The sequence below is a fragment of the Ranitomeya imitator genome, chromosome 8, assembly GCF_032444005.1.
Source record: "Ranitomeya imitator isolate aRanImi1 chromosome 8, aRanImi1.pri, whole genome shotgun sequence".
NCBI lineage: Eukaryota > Metazoa > Chordata > Amphibia > Anura > Dendrobatidae > Ranitomeya > Ranitomeya imitator.
This window is the reverse complement of record NC_091289.1, coordinates 60,785,868-60,804,958: the sequence shown is the minus strand read 5'-3', so window position 1 is coordinate 60,804,958 and position 19,091 is coordinate 60,785,868. Positions and strand designations below refer to the sequence as shown.

Genomic DNA, 19,091 nt, shown 5'->3' with positions numbered 1-19,091 from the left:
CTTCGTTGCCCTGGCGGTGTGCTTTGGATCATTGTCATGTTGAAAGATCCAGCCACGTTTCATCTTCAATGCCCTTGCTGATGGAAGGAGGTTTCCACTCAAAATCTCACGATACATGGCCCCATTCTTTCATGTACACGGATCAGTCATCCTGGCCCCTTTGCAGAGAAACAGCCCCAAAGCATGATGTTTCCACCACCATGCTTTACAGTAGGTATGGTGTTTGATGGATGCAACTCAGTATTCTTTTTCCTCCAAACACGACAAGTTGTGTTTCTACCAAACAGTTCCAGTTTGGTTTCATCAGACCATAGGACATTCTCCCAAAACTCCTCTGGGTCATCCAAATGCTCTCTAGCAAACTTCAGACGGGCCCGGACATGTACTGGCTTAAGCAGTGGGACACATCTGGCACTGCAGGATCTGAGTCCATGGTGGCGTAGTGTGTTACTTATGGTAGGTCTTGTTACATTGGTCCCAGCTCTCTGCAGTTCATTCATTAGGTCCCCCCGCGTGGTTCTGGGATTTTTGCTCACCGTTCTTGTGATCATTCTGACCCCACGGGGTGGGATTTTGCGTGGAGCCCCAGATCGAGGGAGATTATCAGTGGTCTTGTATGTCTTCCATTTTCTAATTATTGCTCCCACTGTTGATTTCTTCACTCCAAGCTGGTTGGCTATTGCAGATTCAGTCTTCCCAGCCTGGTGCAGGGCTACAATTTTGTTTCTGGTGTCCTTTGACAGCTCTTTGGTCTTCACCATAGTGGAGTTTGGAGTCAGACTGTTTGAGGGTGTGCACAGGTGTCTTTTTATACTGATAACAAGTTTAAACAGGTGCCATTACTACAGGTAATGAGTGGAGGAAAGAGGAGACTCTTAAAGAAGAAGTTACAGGTCTGTGAGAGCCAGAAATCTTGATTGTTTCTGACCAAATACTTATTTTCCACCATAATATGCAAATAAATTGTTAAAAAAACAGACAATGTGATTTTCTGGATTTTTTTTTCTCAGTTTGTCTCCCATAGTTGAGGTCTACCTATGATGTAAATTACAGACGCCTCTCATCTTTTTAAGTGGTGGAACTTGCACTATTGCTGACTGACTAAATACTTTTTTGCCCCACTGTATATATATATATATATTCATGGCCAAAAGTATTAATACCCCTGCAATTCTGTCAGATAACACTCAGTTTCTTCCTGAAAATGATTGCAATCACAAATTCTTTGGTATTATCTTCATTTAAGTTGTCTTAAATGAAAAAAGCACAAAAGAGAATGAAGCAAAAACCAAAACATTGATCTTTTCACACAAAACTCCAAAAATGGGCTAGACAAAAGTATTGGCACCCTCAGCCTAATACTTGGTTGCACAACCTTTAGCCAAAATAACTGCGACCAACCGCTTCCGGTAACCATCAATGAGTTTCTTACAATGCTCTGCTGGAATTTTAGACCATTCTTCTTTGGCAAACTGCTCCAGGTCCCTGATATTTGAAGGGTGCCTTCTCCAAACTACCATTTTTAGATCTCTCCACAGGTGTTCTATGGGATTCAGGTCTGAACTCATTGCTGGCCACCTTAGAAGTCTCCAGTGCTTTCTCTCAAACCATTTTCTAGTGCTTTTTGAAGTGTGTTTTGGGTCATTGTCCTGCTGGAAGACCCATGACCTCTGAGGGAGACCCAGCTTTCTCACACTTCTTCAGACTTCATAATGCCATGCACACGGTCAAGCAGTCCAGTGCCAGAGGCAGCAAAGCAACCCCAAAACATCAGGGAACCTCCGCCATGTTTGACTGTAGGGACCGTGTTCTTTTCTTTGAATGCCTCTTTTTTTCTCCTGTAAATTCTATGTTGATGCCTTTGCCCAAAAAGCTCTACTTTTGTCTCATCTGACCAGAGAACATTCTTCCAAAACGTTTTAGGCTTTTTCAGGTAAGTTTTGGCAAACTCCAGCCTGGCTTTTTTATGTCTCGGGGTAAGAAAAGGGGTCTTCCTGGGTCTCCTACCATACAGTCCCTTTTAATTCAGATGCCGACGGATAGTATGGGTTGACACTGTTGTACCCTCGGACTGCAGGGCAGCTTAAACTTGTTTGGAAGTTAGTCGAGGTTCTTTATCCAACATCCGCACAATCTTGCGTTGAAATCTCTTGTCAATTTTTCTTTTCCATCGACACCTAGGGAGATTAGCCACAGTGCCATGGGCTTTAAACTTCTTGATGACACTGCGCACGGTAGACACAGGAACATTCAGGTCTTTGCAGATGGACTTGTAGCCTTGAGACTGCTCATGCTTCCTTACAATTTGGTTTCTCAAGTCCTCAGACAGTTCTTTGGTCTTCTTTCTTTCCTCCATGCTCAATGTGGTACACACAGGGACACAGGACAGAGGTTGAGTCAACTTTAATCTGTGTCAACTGGCTGCAAGTGTGATTTACTTCTTGCCAACACCTGTTAGGTGCCACAGGTAAGTTACAGGTGCTGTTAATTACACAAATTAGGGAAGCATCACATGATTTTTTGAACAGTGTGAATACTTTTGTCCACCCACTTTTTTATGTTTGGTGTGGAATTATATCCAATTTGGCTTTAGGACAATTCTTTTTGTGTTTTTTTCATTTAAGACAAATTAAATGAAGATAATAATACCAAAGAATTTGTGATTGCAATCATTTTCAGGAAGAAACTGAGTATTAACTGACAGAATTGCAGGGGTGTCAATACTTCTAGCCATGACTGTGTATGTATATATATATATATATATATATATATATATATATATATATATATATAATATATCTTGTATAGTTACATTTTGCAGTTGTTTTTAGGCTAGGTGCAAGCTAGGCACTTGGCTACAATAATTGTGTTTTTTGCCTCATTCTGGCAAGTATGCATCTCCATACCATTTCACTTTTTTTTACTGAGTAGTAACACATTGCAGACTCTTGCTTCCTGTACAAAGTGGGAGAAAACATATATATATATATATATATATATATATATATATATATATATATATATATATATATATAAAAAATATATAATTATATATATATATATATATATATATTATAATATAATATAATAATCAGAACCTCCCACTCCCGTCTCCAAGACTTTACACGTGCTGCGCCGATTCTTTGGAATTCACTACCTAGGTTAATACGATTAATCCCCAATCCCCACAGTTTTAAGCGTGCCCTAAAAACTCATTTGTTCAGACTGGCCTACCGCCTCAATGCATTAACCTAACGATCCCTGTGTGGCCTATTTATAAAAAAAAAAAAAAAAAAGGTACCTTGCATCATGTTCTCATACACTTTATGCAGTATTAGCCCTCTGTGTCTGTACTGCTACATACTTAGGCAGGTAACTGGTTCATGCAGCTTCACATGAACACCTGAGCCTTACACTATGGCTGGTCCGAATAACTAAAGCAATTGTTACCATCCACCTCTCGTGTCTCCCCTATTCCTCATAGTTTGTAAGCTTGCGAGCAGGGCCCTCACTCCTCCTGGTATCTGTATTGAACTATATTTCTGTTATGCTGTAATGTCTATTGTCTGTACAAGTCCCCTCTATAATTTGTAAAGCGCTGCGGAATATGTTGGCGCTATATAAATAAAAATTATTATTATTATTATTAATATATATATATATATATATATATATGCAGCATTTTTCACTGGGTCCCTGTAGTGGCTGGATGACTAGGCTGAGCGTACACACTTGATAACGCATGCAAACACAATGTGCAATTAGCCAAAGATGCATCCAAAGGGTTTAAAACCATGGCAAAAATGATTTATTTAATGCACTGTCATAAAATGGTGGATCTTATATACAGAAAATTAGAGGCTATGTACACACACCTAGATTGCACCAATTTTGCATGCTGGTGGGTCTCTTAATAATTGACATAACCGTATTTGAATAAAGTATTAAATTAGTGAATAAAGTATTAAATTAATGACTAATTACAGTGGTATTTCTAAGCAGGAATCAATAACTCAGATACGTAGATCCAACATACCAAATGAAATATGACTAATATAAGTATCTATTGATCAGTCCACACAGGGTACAAAGTAGCAACTGAAAAATTCTGGACATGTTTAGCCAATTTTGTAACAAGTTGGCCTAAGAAAAAATCACCCCACACCCCCTGTGAAGAACCAGCAGGTTAAGTTCCCACAATAAGTTTTTAGTGAATTTTTTACACTATAAATTTTTGCTGTGCAATAATAATGAAACGTCTAAGGCTATGCGCACACATTCAGGATTAAATTTGCTGTGCAAAACTGAACATTTTCTGCAAGAAATCCGCATGCCTTTTTCTCGCGTTTTTACCGCGTTTTTACAGTGTTTTTGGTGCGTTTTTTTGCGGATTTGTCCGGAGGTTCCCAATGCAATAATATAGTGGGAAATCTGCAAAAAATTCGCAAAATTAATGAACATGCTGCGTTTTTTTTACCGCGATGCTTTTTTTTGCGGAAAAAAACGCATCATGTGCACAAAAATTACGGAATGCATTCTAAATGATGGGATGCATAATGTATGCGTTTTTTTCGCATTTTTATAGCGAAAAAACGCGAAAAACTGCAAAAAATCTGCAACGTGTGCACACAGCCTTACATTTTCAGTAAAATGCGTGGGATTATCAGGAATCTCTTGCTCACTGTGCTTTTTTTACACAGCGTAAATTGACTTGCAGTACGATTTTGAAATCCGCAAAAGTGTCAGTTTTTCATAAGGCCAATGTATGTTTTATTTGACGATTTTTCCCAATGACTTGAATGAGATGAAAAAAATCCTTGTGCAACGGAAATGCACTAAACACACCTGTAATCCCCACATGATTATAGATAAAGTTTTATTAAAGCTGCGTTACAGTCTGTATCCAAAACAAGGCAGCTTACTTAAAACATGACATACCAAAAAAAGGGAAAAACTGCAGCATAAAAAAAATTGATAAAAATGCATGTAAAAAAACTGCACTTAAAAATGTAATTTAGCCAATAGGTGCAGAAACATCAAAAACGCGCCAAATAATCAAAACAGGTACAACATCAAAAACGCGCCAAATAATAAGTGTGGGGATGTAGAATTAAAAGGGGTTTAACTGTAAATATTTTTTTATATATATATTTGTTTAAATGTATCACACTGAGCTTAATTCACCCATCCACTGCTCAATACCGCTACTCTGCACCACTGACAAAAAGGCTGAATCAGTGATATCACCACTACAGCACGCGACCACTGCAGCCAATCACTTGGCTCAGCAGCCCAGTGTGTTAATAAGATAGTACACACTATGTTATCAACACTGCTGGACCCAGTAATTGGCTGCAGCAGTCATGATACGTAGTTGTAATGTCAATGCTGCAGTCTATCAACCAAAATGGGGGCAGAACAAGGAAAGCAGTAATCTAGCAGAAGTGGGTGAGGAAAACTCAGTTTGCTATTCCCAAGTAATGTTTCAAAAACATTTTTTAATAATGAGAGATAATTGTATACACAGAATTCATCCAATGTTGTGCGTATGTAATGAAGATGGCGGCAGCGTTGTTTAATGGTTCTCAAATATCGGACTGTTAGGCGCTAGGAGAATATAAAATGTTGGACACATCTATTACATTATATCCTATCCAGATTTGTTTTTCATGAGTTTTCTGCAACTTACAAATGATGGCCTATTCTTATAATATGCAGCCGTTGTGCCCCTTAATTTTTCTGATGGGTTTCAGCGTTTCTATTCCCACCAATCAAACATCGATGGCCAATCTAATGGAAAAATATTAAACTTTATTACTGTGCAGTTTTCATTTTCATAGCTTTTTTTATTTTCTGAGATCCCTAATGTTTCCATTGATGCAGATGTAGGGGTGCTTGTCCTCTGAGGAGAACGACGACTTTTGTTTTTGTACCATTTTGGTTGCTTCTTATTGCATTCTCACTGGAGTTGTGGCAACTAATAAAATACAATTTTGTTGTTTAATTATTTTTCCCTTTGAGGATTCATTTTAGATTTTGATAGATAGGACTTTTAAGAACACTACCTTACCAAATGTGTTTCTGATTATATTTTTTATATTTAAATGGTGAAAGGGTGGGGGTGTTTTGAATTTTTATATTTTTTATTTAGTTTATTTTTTAGTCCCATTTGGGGACTTGAGCCTACAAGAGCCTAATTGCTTGTTCTATATACTGCAATACCACTGTATGCAGTATATCCAGTGCCTTGCGAAAGTATTCAGCTCCCTTGAACTTTTCAACCTTTTTCCCACATACTGTATCATGCTTCAAACATAAAGATACCAAATGTCAATTTTTGGTGAAGAATCAGCAACAAGTGGAACACAATTGTGAAGTTGAACGAAATTTATTGCTCATTTTAAATTTTTGGGGAAATTCAAAAACTGAAAAGTGAGGCGTGCAATATTATTTGGCCCCTTTACATTCATTGCAGCAAACTCAATCCAGAAGTTCATTGGGGATCTCTGAATGATCCAATGTTTTCCTAAATGCCTAATGATGATAAATATAATCCACCTGTGTGTAACCAAGTTTCCGTATAAATGCACCTGCTCTGTGATAGTCTCAGGGTTCTGTTTGAAGCACAGAGACCATCATGAAGACCAAGGAACACAACAGGCAGGTCCATGATACTATTGTGGAGAAGTGTAAAGCCGGATTTGGATACAAAATGATTTCCAAAACTTTAAACATCCCAAGGAGCACTGTGCAAGCGATCATATTGAAATGCAAATCTACCAAGACCCGGCCGTCCCTCTAAACTTTCATCTCAAACAAGGAGAAGACGGATCAGAGATGCAGCCAAGAGGCCCATGATCACTCTGGAGGAACTGCAGAGATCTACAGCTGAAGTGGGACAGTCTGTCCATAGGACAACAATCAGTCGTACACTGCATGAATCTGGCCTTTATGGAAGAGTGGCGAGAAGAAAGCCATTTCTCAAAGATATCCATAAAAAGTGTTGCTTAAAGTTTGCAACAAGCCACCTGGGAGACACACCAAACATGTGGAACAAGGTTCTCTGGTCAGACGAATCCAAAATCTAACTTTTTGGCAACAATGCCAAACTATATGTTTGGCGTAAAGGCAACACAGCTTATCACCCTGAACACGCCATCCCCACTGTCATGGTTTGGGCCTGCTTTTCTTCAGCAGGGACAGGGAAGATGGTTAAAATTGATGGGAAGATGGATGGAGCCAAATACAGGACCACTCTTGAAGAAAACCTGTTGGAGTCTGCAAAAGACCTGAGACTGGGACAGAGATTTGTCTTCCAACAAAACAATGATCCCAAACATAAAGCAAAATCTACAATGGAATGGTTCACAAATAAACGTATCCAGGTGTTAGAATGGCAAAGTCAAAGTCCAGACCTCAATCCAATCGAGAATCTGTGGAAAGAGCTGAAAACTGCTGTTCACAAACGATCTCCATCAAACCTCACTGAGCTCGAGCTGTTTGCCAAGGAAGAATGGGCAAGAATTTCAGTCTCTCGATGTACAAAACTGATAGAGACATAACCCCAAGCGACTTGCAGCTGTCATCGCAGCAAAAGGTGGCACAACAAAGTATTAAGTTAAAGGGGCCAAATAATATTGCACACCCCACTTTTCAGTTTTTGAATTTCCACAAAAATTTAAAATAACCAATACATTTCGTTCAACTTCACAATTGTGTTCCACTTTTTGTTGATTCTTCACCAAAAATTTACATTTGGTATCTTTTTGTTTGAAGCAAGATATGTGGGTAAAGGTTGAAACGTTCCAGGGAGCTGAATACTTTCGCAAGGCACTGTAGCTAAAATCATGGTCTCCTATGAAGCCTGGCCTGTTGCTGGGCATCACATGAGGAATGACAAAACAGCCATACGGGATTTCAACAACCCATCAGCACCTAGCAATTGTGTGAGGTTTTGTGGTTTATGGGCACTTGTTATCATATGCCCCCTTGCCAGAATGTCTTAGGTGCCGCTGTCATAGATTGAAGGGGCGTTTATTGGGTTAACAGCAGTGACTGGAGCTTGTCTCTGATCGCTGGATACTGGTTGTGCAACAAAGCCCGCAATCTACCGAATATGATGTGGACTCAACTCCTGAGCCCGTTCCATACACAGGCAGATGAAATTTGATGTGCTGGTATAGTATGCTCAGTGTAAGTAAGGAGTTTTAAAGGTTCAGCTCTTTTTAGAAGGACTCCTTCATGATAAACTGATCACAGGATGCTCACACATCTTTGTTTCCCCATCCTCTCCAAGGCGGCAGGGGATCCCATCCCTCCCAGTACCTTCCTATGTTTAGGTGCTGCTTGAAACCCCCCATTCAGTTTTACCGCCATCCTTGTGGAGCGCAGGTGTGACCTCCATGGCCTCTCAGGCTCATTCCACCTCACTTTTGAAGGTTTGTACTTTCTGGGTTTTTTTTCATAACAATTACCGGTATTTATTTTTATTTATGAATGAATAATGCAAGGTTTGTGGATATTTCGTAAAAATAAATAGGGTTTTCTTATTTTGTGTTTATGGTTATTAAATGTATTTTTTTGCATCTGATTATGTGTACTCTTTTAATACATCCCTATGAAGGTCACTGTTTATTTTTAGAGCCCAGAAAATGAGATAATTAAATATTATAGTTTCTAACCTGTGCCTGAACTGGGGACTGCCAAATATGTGCCAGATGGAGGGTTAAAGGATGTCCGTCACTCCCAAAATGCATTTTAAACGGGCTATAGTGTTGTAGCAGATTTAGCCTCTATAATAACAATATTAGCACTGTACCTGTTACTGGGCCTGAGAAAATAACTTTTAATTCCTATGCAAATTAGGAGGCTTTGGTGCACCTTTGGTGTGGCCAAGAATTTGGTGCACTGTTACGACTCCTCATTTGCATATTGAGGTTCTTCCCCTGCTTCTGATTGACAGTACTCGCTTCCCAGAATGAGCACTGTGTGAATGCGGCTGGCGTGTGTGGCTGTGCACATTTTCCTCCCTGTCTCCTTTCTTCAGACACCGCTTGATGCACTAATACACCCAAAAGTGCAGCGAGCGGCGTCAGAGACGGGGTGGGGAATGCGCTCAACCACCTCATACATGTGTGGTCTCACACACGCTGGCAACATGCTCACTCTGGAAAATGAGTGGGCAAAGGGCCCAAATATGTAAATGATGTGGCATAACTGCACCAAATTCTTGGCCCCCCAGTGGTGCATTGAAGACTCCTAATTTGCATATGAATTAAAATTTAATTTTCTCAGACACTGTACCAGGAAAAGGTACAGTGCTAGTATGGTTTTTATAGGGGCTCAGTCCCATACAACACTGTATAGCCCATTTAAAATGCATTTTGTGGGTGGTGGACTCCCTTTAGCCCCTAACAATTGGCTGTATATGGGGAAAACCTGGCAACAATGATCACACCGAAATCAACAGACTCTTTGCAATCAATATGTGGACCTATACACTGAGACACTCTATGTAGTTGTCCTCTTACCATAGCTTAGAATTCCCTAATAGGACATTTTACAATGGTCTTTCTACATAAAATAATTCATTTACTTGATAAATGTTACTCACCATTCATCACTCTCACTGCCTTTCAGGGTAAATCGCTCCTCAGCATTAACTCTGAAAAGCTTGTCTTCTTCCTTGATTACAGGCATCAGGGAATTATAGAGAGGATGTTGGAAGAGAGAAGCTAGTTTTGACCCTTGATATGTTTTCCATGAATCGTTCACAATTTTCGGTCTTGCTTCTGAAACCTTCATGGTCTGACTTCCATCCACCGAGGACCCATTACTGCCACTAAAATCTTGCAACGCTCTTACAAGAGGAGATTTCCTCGCCAGGTGTATCTTGGCTTTGGGGTGGTTTTGAGATGGACAAGAGCATGAAACTGTGGTAGACAAAGAAAAAATATCCACAGCAAAATGCATTAAAAAAGTAAGGAAGAGAAGTGACAGGACCACAAACTTGAACCTCCTTTGAGCTGAAAATCTAAGACGCCAAAACATTTTGATTTCAATGAGGGAAATGAAAACCTTGATATTAAATCTTTAGAGCTTTGGGTAGAAAATTAATAATATAGATTTCACACAGTAAAAGCCATTTAGATCAGTTTTATCCGGTCATAATATCTGATTCAGAGACTGCAACCAGCGATGACTCCTGATGGGGTCAGAAAGAGGACAACATTTAGTTGGCGAGTTATTTGAGCGCTTTGTCAATAGAGATCAGACTCCGAGATAGCAAGGTTTAATCAGTAAATGGAGCTCCAGCCAATATTTTACTTGCAAGAAGTTTGGCAATACCCTCTGGAAACTAACTTGCTGAAAGCACCTACTAACAAATGGACGGTTAGACAACTAGACTAACTCTCGCGTGTCCACTGTCTAAATTGACAAAATAACATTTCAAACAATATTATTTATCTGCAACATTTAATATAAAGAGACCCAAAAAATATATATATACGTTAATAATTTACCTGATAGGAAGGGAATAGCACTAATCGATGTAAAATTAGCAGTAAAGTTGCTTTGCATATAGTAGTAGATGCACTATTCCAGGTCTAAGGATAAAGACAAGTAGGTAAATGTATTAAATGTATTCAGGGATATATATCCTCTGAAGCGGCTATCCGAAGTCCTAATACAAGTCTAGCAGTGAAGTGAATCCATCCTCATAGAAGCACATACAAACTAAACTGGGAAAAAAAGAGAAAGAGTCGTACCTGCCGTAGGGTGCACACGTGGTAAAAAGTGCAAGATGCCAGTACGAGCTGAAAGAAGTCTACGTGGCTTCGCTAACCTTGCGAAGATAAGGATAGCTGGCGGTGGTTCACGGCGTGCTGTCCCGGCCGGTGACAGCCGCCTCTAACCAAAGAACGTGTGTACAGAGCGCGCCGCGCTCGGCAACGCTGAAGATGGCAGGACCTGCGTGAAGTTCGGGTCACGTGTCCGATATGTCACGTGGTGCCCCTGTCGGCGGTACGGAGCGCTGTGGGAGCCAAGGTTATTCTTCGACAGGGGCACCACGTGACATATCGGACACGTGACCCGAACTTCACGCAGGTCCTGCCATCTTCAGCGTTGCCGAGCGCGGCACGCTCTGTACACACGTTCTTTGGTTAGAGGCGGCTGTCACCGGCCGGGACAGCACGCCATGAACCACCGCCAGCTATCCTTATCTTCGCAAGGTTAGCGAAGCCACGTAGACTTCTTTCAGCTCGTACTGGCATCTTGCACTTTTTACCACGTGTGCACCCTACGGCAGGTACGACTCTTTCTCTTTTTTTCCCAGTTTAGTTTGTATGTGCTTCTATGAGGATGGATTCACTTCACTGCTAGACTTGTATTAGGACTTCGGATAGCCGCTTCAGAGGATATATATCCCTGAATACATTTAATACATTTATCTACTTGTCTTTATCCTTAGACCTGGAATAGTGCATCTACTACTATATGCAAAGCAACTTTACTGCCAATTTTACATCGATTAGTGCTATTCCCTTCCTATCAGGTAAATTATTAACATATATATATATTTTTTGGGTCTCATTTGCATGCATTTCCTAGCGCAAGTTTGATTGATTGTTTTATCATTCATATATATTATTTCCCTTTTTCTTCCCCCTATGTGGTAAGGGGGTAACTTGCTGCTGTTTATGCTGCACCACCAGCGCTGCTACACTATTATATATACTAATTTAATATAAAGAGAAAGTATCAGTAAAAGATCAGTTGACTTGCTGGATATAAAATAGAGCATGGACAAGTTATTGGTGTACATCTTTAGTTTAGGCTTGTAAGACATTGCATATAATTTATCCTATTCATTTTCAGTCGTTTATAGAATATCAACATAGTCCAAAGTGCTGCAAACAGAGTATCATCATTCACATTAGCCCCGTCTCCTCCAAAAAATAAAATACAAATAGGAATTGGTTAATTGAAAGGTTAAATATTAAAATATTAGTTAAAGTTCATGATCTATATTAATTTCTAATTATATATTGTAAGACTCATGCTGGTGTGGTAGTTGGAGGCAGGTATATCTCGCCCAGGTGTTTGTCCTATGTGAATTAGGCCACTCAGTATCTTCAGGGTGCTAATGGGTTAATAAGTGCAGGAATAAAAGATGACCAGCTGGAGGTTTCCGGTGTCTGCCTGGGGCACACAGATTGCCTGTCTGTGTGAGACAAACGTGAGTGAGAGCTATGTTCAAGAATTGTGTAATGTTAGCTGGGTGGGAGAAGCCCCCTCAGCTGTTGAGATAGCAACGTGTTGGTTTAGTTAGCGCCGGACAGGCTAGGATTTATTTTTATGTTTTGTTTTTCTATGTTGCTTTCACGTTAATAAATCTGACCTGAAGTCAGCTTGCTCAGAAACCTGCTGTACGCCTCAGATTCAATGCACAAACCACGTGGCCTTTGACCCCAGCAAAGGCGATCCCAGACTGTTGTGTCACATTGTGGTGGAGAACGCGGGCATACCGTGGCACAGGCGACAGCATGGAAGACGTGGTGAAAGCCTTAGTACAGTCCACTGCCGTACAGCAGCAGGCCACTGCCGCACAGCACGAAGCTAATCGCTTGATGGCCGCACAGCTGAAGGAGTTAGTGGACATGACGGTTGCAGACCGCCAACTTCTCCAACAGGTGGCGCAGCGCCTGGTGAGCATGCCTGACGCTGACCCGGAAGCAGAGTCCAGAAGGATCCATGTGAGTCGATACTGGCAAAAGCTGACTGCAGAAGATGACGTCGAGGCATACCTGACAACGTTTGAGCGGACGGCATTGAGAGAGAAGTGGCCGAAGGCACGATGGGCCGATTTGATTGCCCCGTTTCTCTCCGGCGAGGCCCAAAAAGCTTACCATGATTTGGACCCGGAGGTCGCTCAGGACTTTGAGAAACTGAAAGCTGAGATCCTGGCCCGGCTAGGTGTGACGACGGCTGTCCGGTCACAGAGGGTACATCAGTGGACATACCAGCAAGATAAACCGGCGCGGTCTCAGATGTTCGACCTGATCTACTTGACAAAGAAATGGCTGCAACCCGAGGTACTGACAATACCCGAAATAATCCAGTGGGTTGTCCTGGACAAGTACCTGAGAGTACTACCCCCAGCGCTGAAAAGGTGGGTAAGCCAAGGAAATCCCACGACAGCGGATCAACTTGTGGAGTTGGTCGAGCGTTATTCCGTGGCAGAAGGACTTCCCGACGACACCGCCAACCCCCGGTCTGTGCCTCCTCCTCGTGGAACCGGTAAGACTGTTCCAGGGACCACGGGTGAAGGAAAATCGCTTAAAACTGTGGGGGAGGAGTCCGGGACTGCTCGCACTCCGAGGTCAAGAGTATTGGACGGTGGTCTCAGTAGGGGACCTGTTAGGTGTTTCCGCTGCCATGAGAAGGGTCATGTTTCTGCGAACTGTCCTGTTTCCGCTGAACCCATGCAGTGCGACGTTATAGACTCTAAAAAACGCATGTCTTTGGTTACACAGCTAGTGAGTGTGAATGCGGGTCAAAATGATACAGCGAAACACCTGTGTGAATTATCTGTTGATGGGAAAAATGTTGTGGCATTACTAGACTCTGGAAGTGTGGTGACTCTGGTGAAAGCTAGTCTGGTGGCACTTCCATCTGGTCCGGCTGACAAGTTTTCTGTGACGTGTGTGCATGGTGACACCTGCTCGTACTTAACAGCGGTCATATGGATTTCTACTCCCTATGGGTCAGTGCAGCACAAAGTGGGACTTGTACCCGCATTGTTACAGGATGTAATCCTGGGCAGGGATTTTCCCTATTTCTGGCAGTTGTGGGAGAATCAGTTGCTCCTTCACGGTAGCTGTACCCGTGAATCTTCTCCCATGCCATCTGGAGGTCCCGAGTCCCTAGAGGAGACCCCACAGGAAGATGTTGCTGGGGAGGTTAGTGAATCTAACCTTCAGTACCCCTTCTCCGTCATGGCGGGGGAAACGGAGGAAACTGAGGAACCTCAGCGAGAGGCGGAGGCAGACAGCCATCCGGCACCCTGCCTGCCAGATTTGGGAGTCCAGGTGGATGACTTCCACAGCGAGCAAATGAAAGATCCTACCCTGACTCCGGCTAGGAAAAATGTAAAAATGATAGATGGGGTACCCGTAGAACCTGACACTAGGCTAGCGTACCCGTATATGGTTCTTGAAAATGATTTGCTCTACCAGGTAGAAAAAAAAGGGGAAGACACAGTGCAACGGTTAGTGGTACCCAAACCTTATCGGCGGAAGGTACTGGATTTGGCCCACGGACATATAATGGGGGGACATCTGGGGGTACAGAAAACCACAGAAAGGATATTGCATTGTTTTGTGTGGCCTGGAATACATTATGATGTGCGTAACTATTGTGAGTCCTGTCCAGAGTGCCAAATCGCGGCCCCTAAATCTCGGTTCCGTAGCCCTTTGGTACCCCTTCCTATCATTGGGGTCCCTTTTGAGAGAATTGGGATGGATTTGGTTGGGCCCCTTCCCTGATCCGCACGTGGGCACCAACATATCCTCGTCATCGTGGACTATGCCACTCGTTACCCGGAAGCCGTCCCTTTGCGTAACACAGCTACCAAGACGATCGCCAAGGAATTGGTACAAGTGTTTAGTCGGGTGGGAATTCCAAAACAGATACTCACCGACCAGGGGACTCCCTTTATGTCGAGGGTAATGAAGGAGCTCTGCAGGCTCTTACAAATAGACCCGTTGCGTACGTCTGTCTATCACCCTCAAACAGATGGCCTGGTTGAGCGCTTCAACAAAACCTTAAAACAGATGCTCCGGAAGGCGATAGACAAAGATGGGAAGAACTGGGATTACTTGTTACCCTATTTGCTGTTTGCCATTAGGGAAGTTCCCCAGTCTTCCACAGGGTTTTCGCCTTTCGAACTGTTGTACGCCCGTCGTCCCCGGGGACTGCTGGACGTCGCAAAAGAAACCTGGGAAGGTCAAGTCACTCCCTTTAAAACGGTGATCGACCATGTAACACAAATGCAGGATCGTATTGCCGCTGTCATGCCCATTGTTAGGGACCATATGTTACAGGCCCAGGAAGCCCAGAGGCAAAGTTATGATAGAGGCGCTAAGGTCCGTACATTTGCACCCGGCGATAGGGTGTTGGTCCTAATCCCTACGGTGGATAGTAAATTCCTGGCGAAATGGCAGGGCCCATTTGAGGTCCGAGAAAGAGTTGGTGAAGTGAACTATAAAGTGTACCAGCCGGGTAAGAGAAAACCGGAACAGATTTATCATGTGAATCTGATAAAATCCTGGAAAGACCGCTCTGCCCTAACGGCGGATCTGCCCCGTCCGGTTTGTTCACCTACCGTACTGGAGGTGCAGGTTGCCGAGACCCTCTCAGAACGACAAAAATCTGAGGTTAAGCAATTTTTGTTACAGAACCGACAGTTTTTCTCCGAAAAACCTGGCCGGTCTAAGTTGGTGAAACATGAGATTGTCACAGAGCCTGGCGTCACTGTTCATGTGAAGCCCTACCGGATTCCGGAAGCCCGCCGTGAAGCCGTCTCCCGGGAAGTGATGGCAATGTTGGACTTAGGAGTCATTGAGGAGTCGCACAGCGCCTGGTCCAGTCCAATTGTGATGATACCTAAACCGGATGGCTCCATCCGGTTTTGTAATGACTTTAGGAAACTGAATGCAGTTTCTAAATTTGATGCGTACCCTATGCCCCGGGTCGATGAGTTGATCGACCGGCTTGGTAAAGCCCGATACATTACGACCCTGGATTTAACAAAGGGGTACTGGCAGATTCCTCTGGCCGAGGCAGCCAGAGAGAAGACGGCATTTGCTACACCGGAAGGTCTGTTCCAGTATGTCTATATGCCGTTTGGACTTCACGGAGCTCCCGCAACGTTCCAGAGATTGATGGATCGAGTCTTGAGGCCTCACAGACAGTACGCTTCTGCCTACCTGGATGACATCGTAATTTACAGCATGGACTGGGAAACTCATCTCCAGAAGGTACAAGCGGTGATTGATGACCTGCGAGATGCAGGTTTAACGGCAAGCCCCAAGAAATGCCACATCGGGCTTGAAGAAGCCCGATACTTGGGCTACGTGATTGGCCGAGGAGTGGTTAAACCCCAGATCGACAAAATACAGGCAATTCAGGGCTGGCCACAACCAGTGAACAAAAAACAAGTACAGGCTTTCCTGGGGATTGCCGGCTATTATCGCCGGTTCATACCCAATTTTGCAGCCATGGCTACTCCCTTGACGGATCTTACCAAGGGGAAGGGTTCCGTCATGGTAAAATGGACCTCAGCTGCTGAAGAGGCCTTCCACAGCCTGAAACGGGCTTTGTGCTCTTAGCCCGTACTAGTGACTCCTGATTTCAGCAGCGAGTTTGTGGTACAAACTGATGCCTCTGATACTGGTGTCGGAGCTGTACTTTACCAGGTGAGGGACGGAGTCGAACACCCGGTCCTCTACCTCAGTCGGAAACTGAATGTACATGAGCAGAGGTATGCGGTGGTTGAAAAAGAGTGCCTAGCCATTAAATGGGCTCTCGACTCCCTCAAGTATTACCTGGCTGGTAGGAAGTTTAGGCTGGTCACAGACCATGCCCCTCTCAAGTGGATGCACCTCTACAAAGACCGTAATAGTCGGGTAACCCGGTGGTTCCTTGCCCTGCAGGCTTACTCTTTTACGGTAGAGCACCGACCTGGGGTGCAGATGGGGAATGCCGATGCCCTATCCCGAGTGCACTGTTTCAAGAGTGTTCTTGCTCGACCGGAGTGGTCTGAGCAAGGGGGGGGGGGATATGTAAGACTCATGCTGGTGTGGTAGTTGGAGGCAGGTATATCTCGCCCAGGTGTTTGTCCTATGTGAATTAGGCCACTCAGTATCTTCAGGGTGCTAATGGGTTAATAAGTGCAGGAATAAAAGATGACCAGCTGGGGGTTTCCAGCGTCTGCCTGGGGCACACAGATTGCCTGTCTGTGTGAGACAAACGTGAGTGAGAGCTATGTTCAAGAATTGTGTAATGTTAGCTGGGTGGGAGAAGCCCCCTCAGCTGTTGAGATAGCAACGTGTTGGTTTAGTTAGCGACGGACAGGCTAGGATTTATTTTTATGTTTTGTTTTTCTATGTTGCTTTCACGTTAATAAATCTGACCTGAAGTCAGCTTGCTCAGAAACCTGCTGTACGCCTCAGATTCAATGCACAAACCACGTGGCCTTTGACCCCATCAAAGGCGATCCCAGACTGTTGTGTCACAATATATATATATATATATATATATATATACATACATGACTGTGGTGGTAGCCATCTTGCTTGTGCAGCGCCCCAGGGTCCTGGTCGTTGTAGTAATGTCATTCTCCTCTAGGGGGGAGTGATGTTACGTTTGGAGGCAATGAAAGACAACTGAATCCAGGTATCACAAACATACAACACATTTCGCACTCCAGGTCACCAGGGGGAGCTATGCTCCTATCTATTAGGGCACTCTTCACACTTAGGTAAAACTGGTTGCCTGAATAGGAAGTGAGTTAGTTGCTGGCTGAGCTTCACTCAGGTAGTTGGTCCGTGACAGGGGTGGGATCCTGTCAGAGGCCGAGCCAGAAGAACACGGAGCTGCGCCTGCCCTGAGTGTGGCAGCTTCCAGAAAGAGACACTAAAAGAGAACTGTAGAGAGGGTGAAGAAGTCATAGCAAAGGAGTGGATATCAGATGAGTTCTGCCCTGCACAGGCTGCCTCCTTCTGAGGCGCAAGATCCCGGTAGCCAGAACACCGAGGGAGCAACAGTCCTTTATGCCTTGCTCCACAGACCGGCAGGACAGCTAATTTCACGTTACCTGCCCGCCCTATACCCAGGAGGCAAGGTGGCACCCCTTAGAGGCTGGGGCATGATAGAGTCCCTGTAAAAAGCCTCAAGCCACCGGTCATACGGGTTTGTCCTATCCATCTGGGGGACACAGAGAGAGACATAACATCTGAACATCTTCAACAGTTGTGAGGACCTTATGAGAGGCTTAGCAGTAAGGTACTACAACACACAGCGCTAGAGGAAGGCTACTGATTTCTACCTGGATAAGGGGACTCTGGATTTGCCTCCAAACCGGCCGGACTCTGCCTGCCCTGTGATCTGGTGCCCTGGACTGTGGTTGCTGAAGTCTTCAGTAAAGGTAAAGAGACTGCAACCTTGTGTCCTCGTTCTTCACTGCGCCTCTCACCATCCACCATCTACACACTGGGAAGCCCTGGGGACATACTTCACCTGTGGGAAGGTATACCCTCTAGCTGCCATAACATCACCCCAGCGGGCCCCTTAAAGCAGCGTCACCCTGACTGAATACCACAGGTGGCGTCACGAGCATAAACTCAATCCCTTTAAAGACCTTTCCCCTTTTACACGGACGTCCCAAGGGCCACGGACCGGGTCAGCCACCGTGACATCCCCCGAAGAACCGGAGGACCCGGTACCGAGTACCCCACTGCCCTTGGGGGCGCTCCACTTGAGCTTCTGGTAACAGCATTCAGACAAGTCACATGGATCATTGTCAGCACTTAGTGGTTTTCAGTGTTTTGGCTGCAACTGTGAATTTACGTTAACTATTTGCATCACCGCTGCAGCTAATCACTCAGCTTGGTGGCTCAAGCCAAAGAGCTTAGTGATTGGCTGCAGCAGTGATGTGTGCTGGCAAAGTAGTGCTACCTCTGCAGCGGAGAGTTGCTGCTGGATTTGGGGTGGGTGAATTACAGCTTTGTTATCTACTATATAATTGTCTAAGGGTCACTTCCGTCTGTCTGTCTGTCCTTCTGTCACGGTTATTCATTCGCTGATTGGTCTCGGCAGCTGCCTGTCATGGCTGCCGTGACCAATCAGCGACAGGCACAGTCCGGAAGAAAATGGCTGCTCTTTACTCCCCGCAGTCAGTGCCTGTCGCCTGCATACTCCCCTCCGGTCACCGCTAACACAGGGCTAGTGCCGGCGGTAACAGACCGCGTTATGCCGTGGGTAACGCACTCCGTTACCGCCGCTATTAACCCTGTGTGTCCCCAATT

General features: G+C 44.1%; 1 protein-coding gene across 1 annotated transcript in view; it reads right to left on the bottom strand.

Moving 5' to 3' along the window:
- LOC138647760 (extracellular serine/threonine protein kinase FAM20C-like) overlaps positions 1 to 10,050 on the bottom strand; it is a 138,771-nt gene extending 128,721 nt beyond the window's left edge. Inside the window, exon 1 of the mRNA XM_069737013.1 lies at positions 9,614 to 10,050. Coding sequence (XP_069593114.1) covers positions 9,614 to 10,050 — 437 coding nt within the window. The remainder of the gene's footprint in view (positions 1 to 9,613) is intronic.
- Positions 10,051 to 19,091: the final 9,041 nt, after the last annotated feature.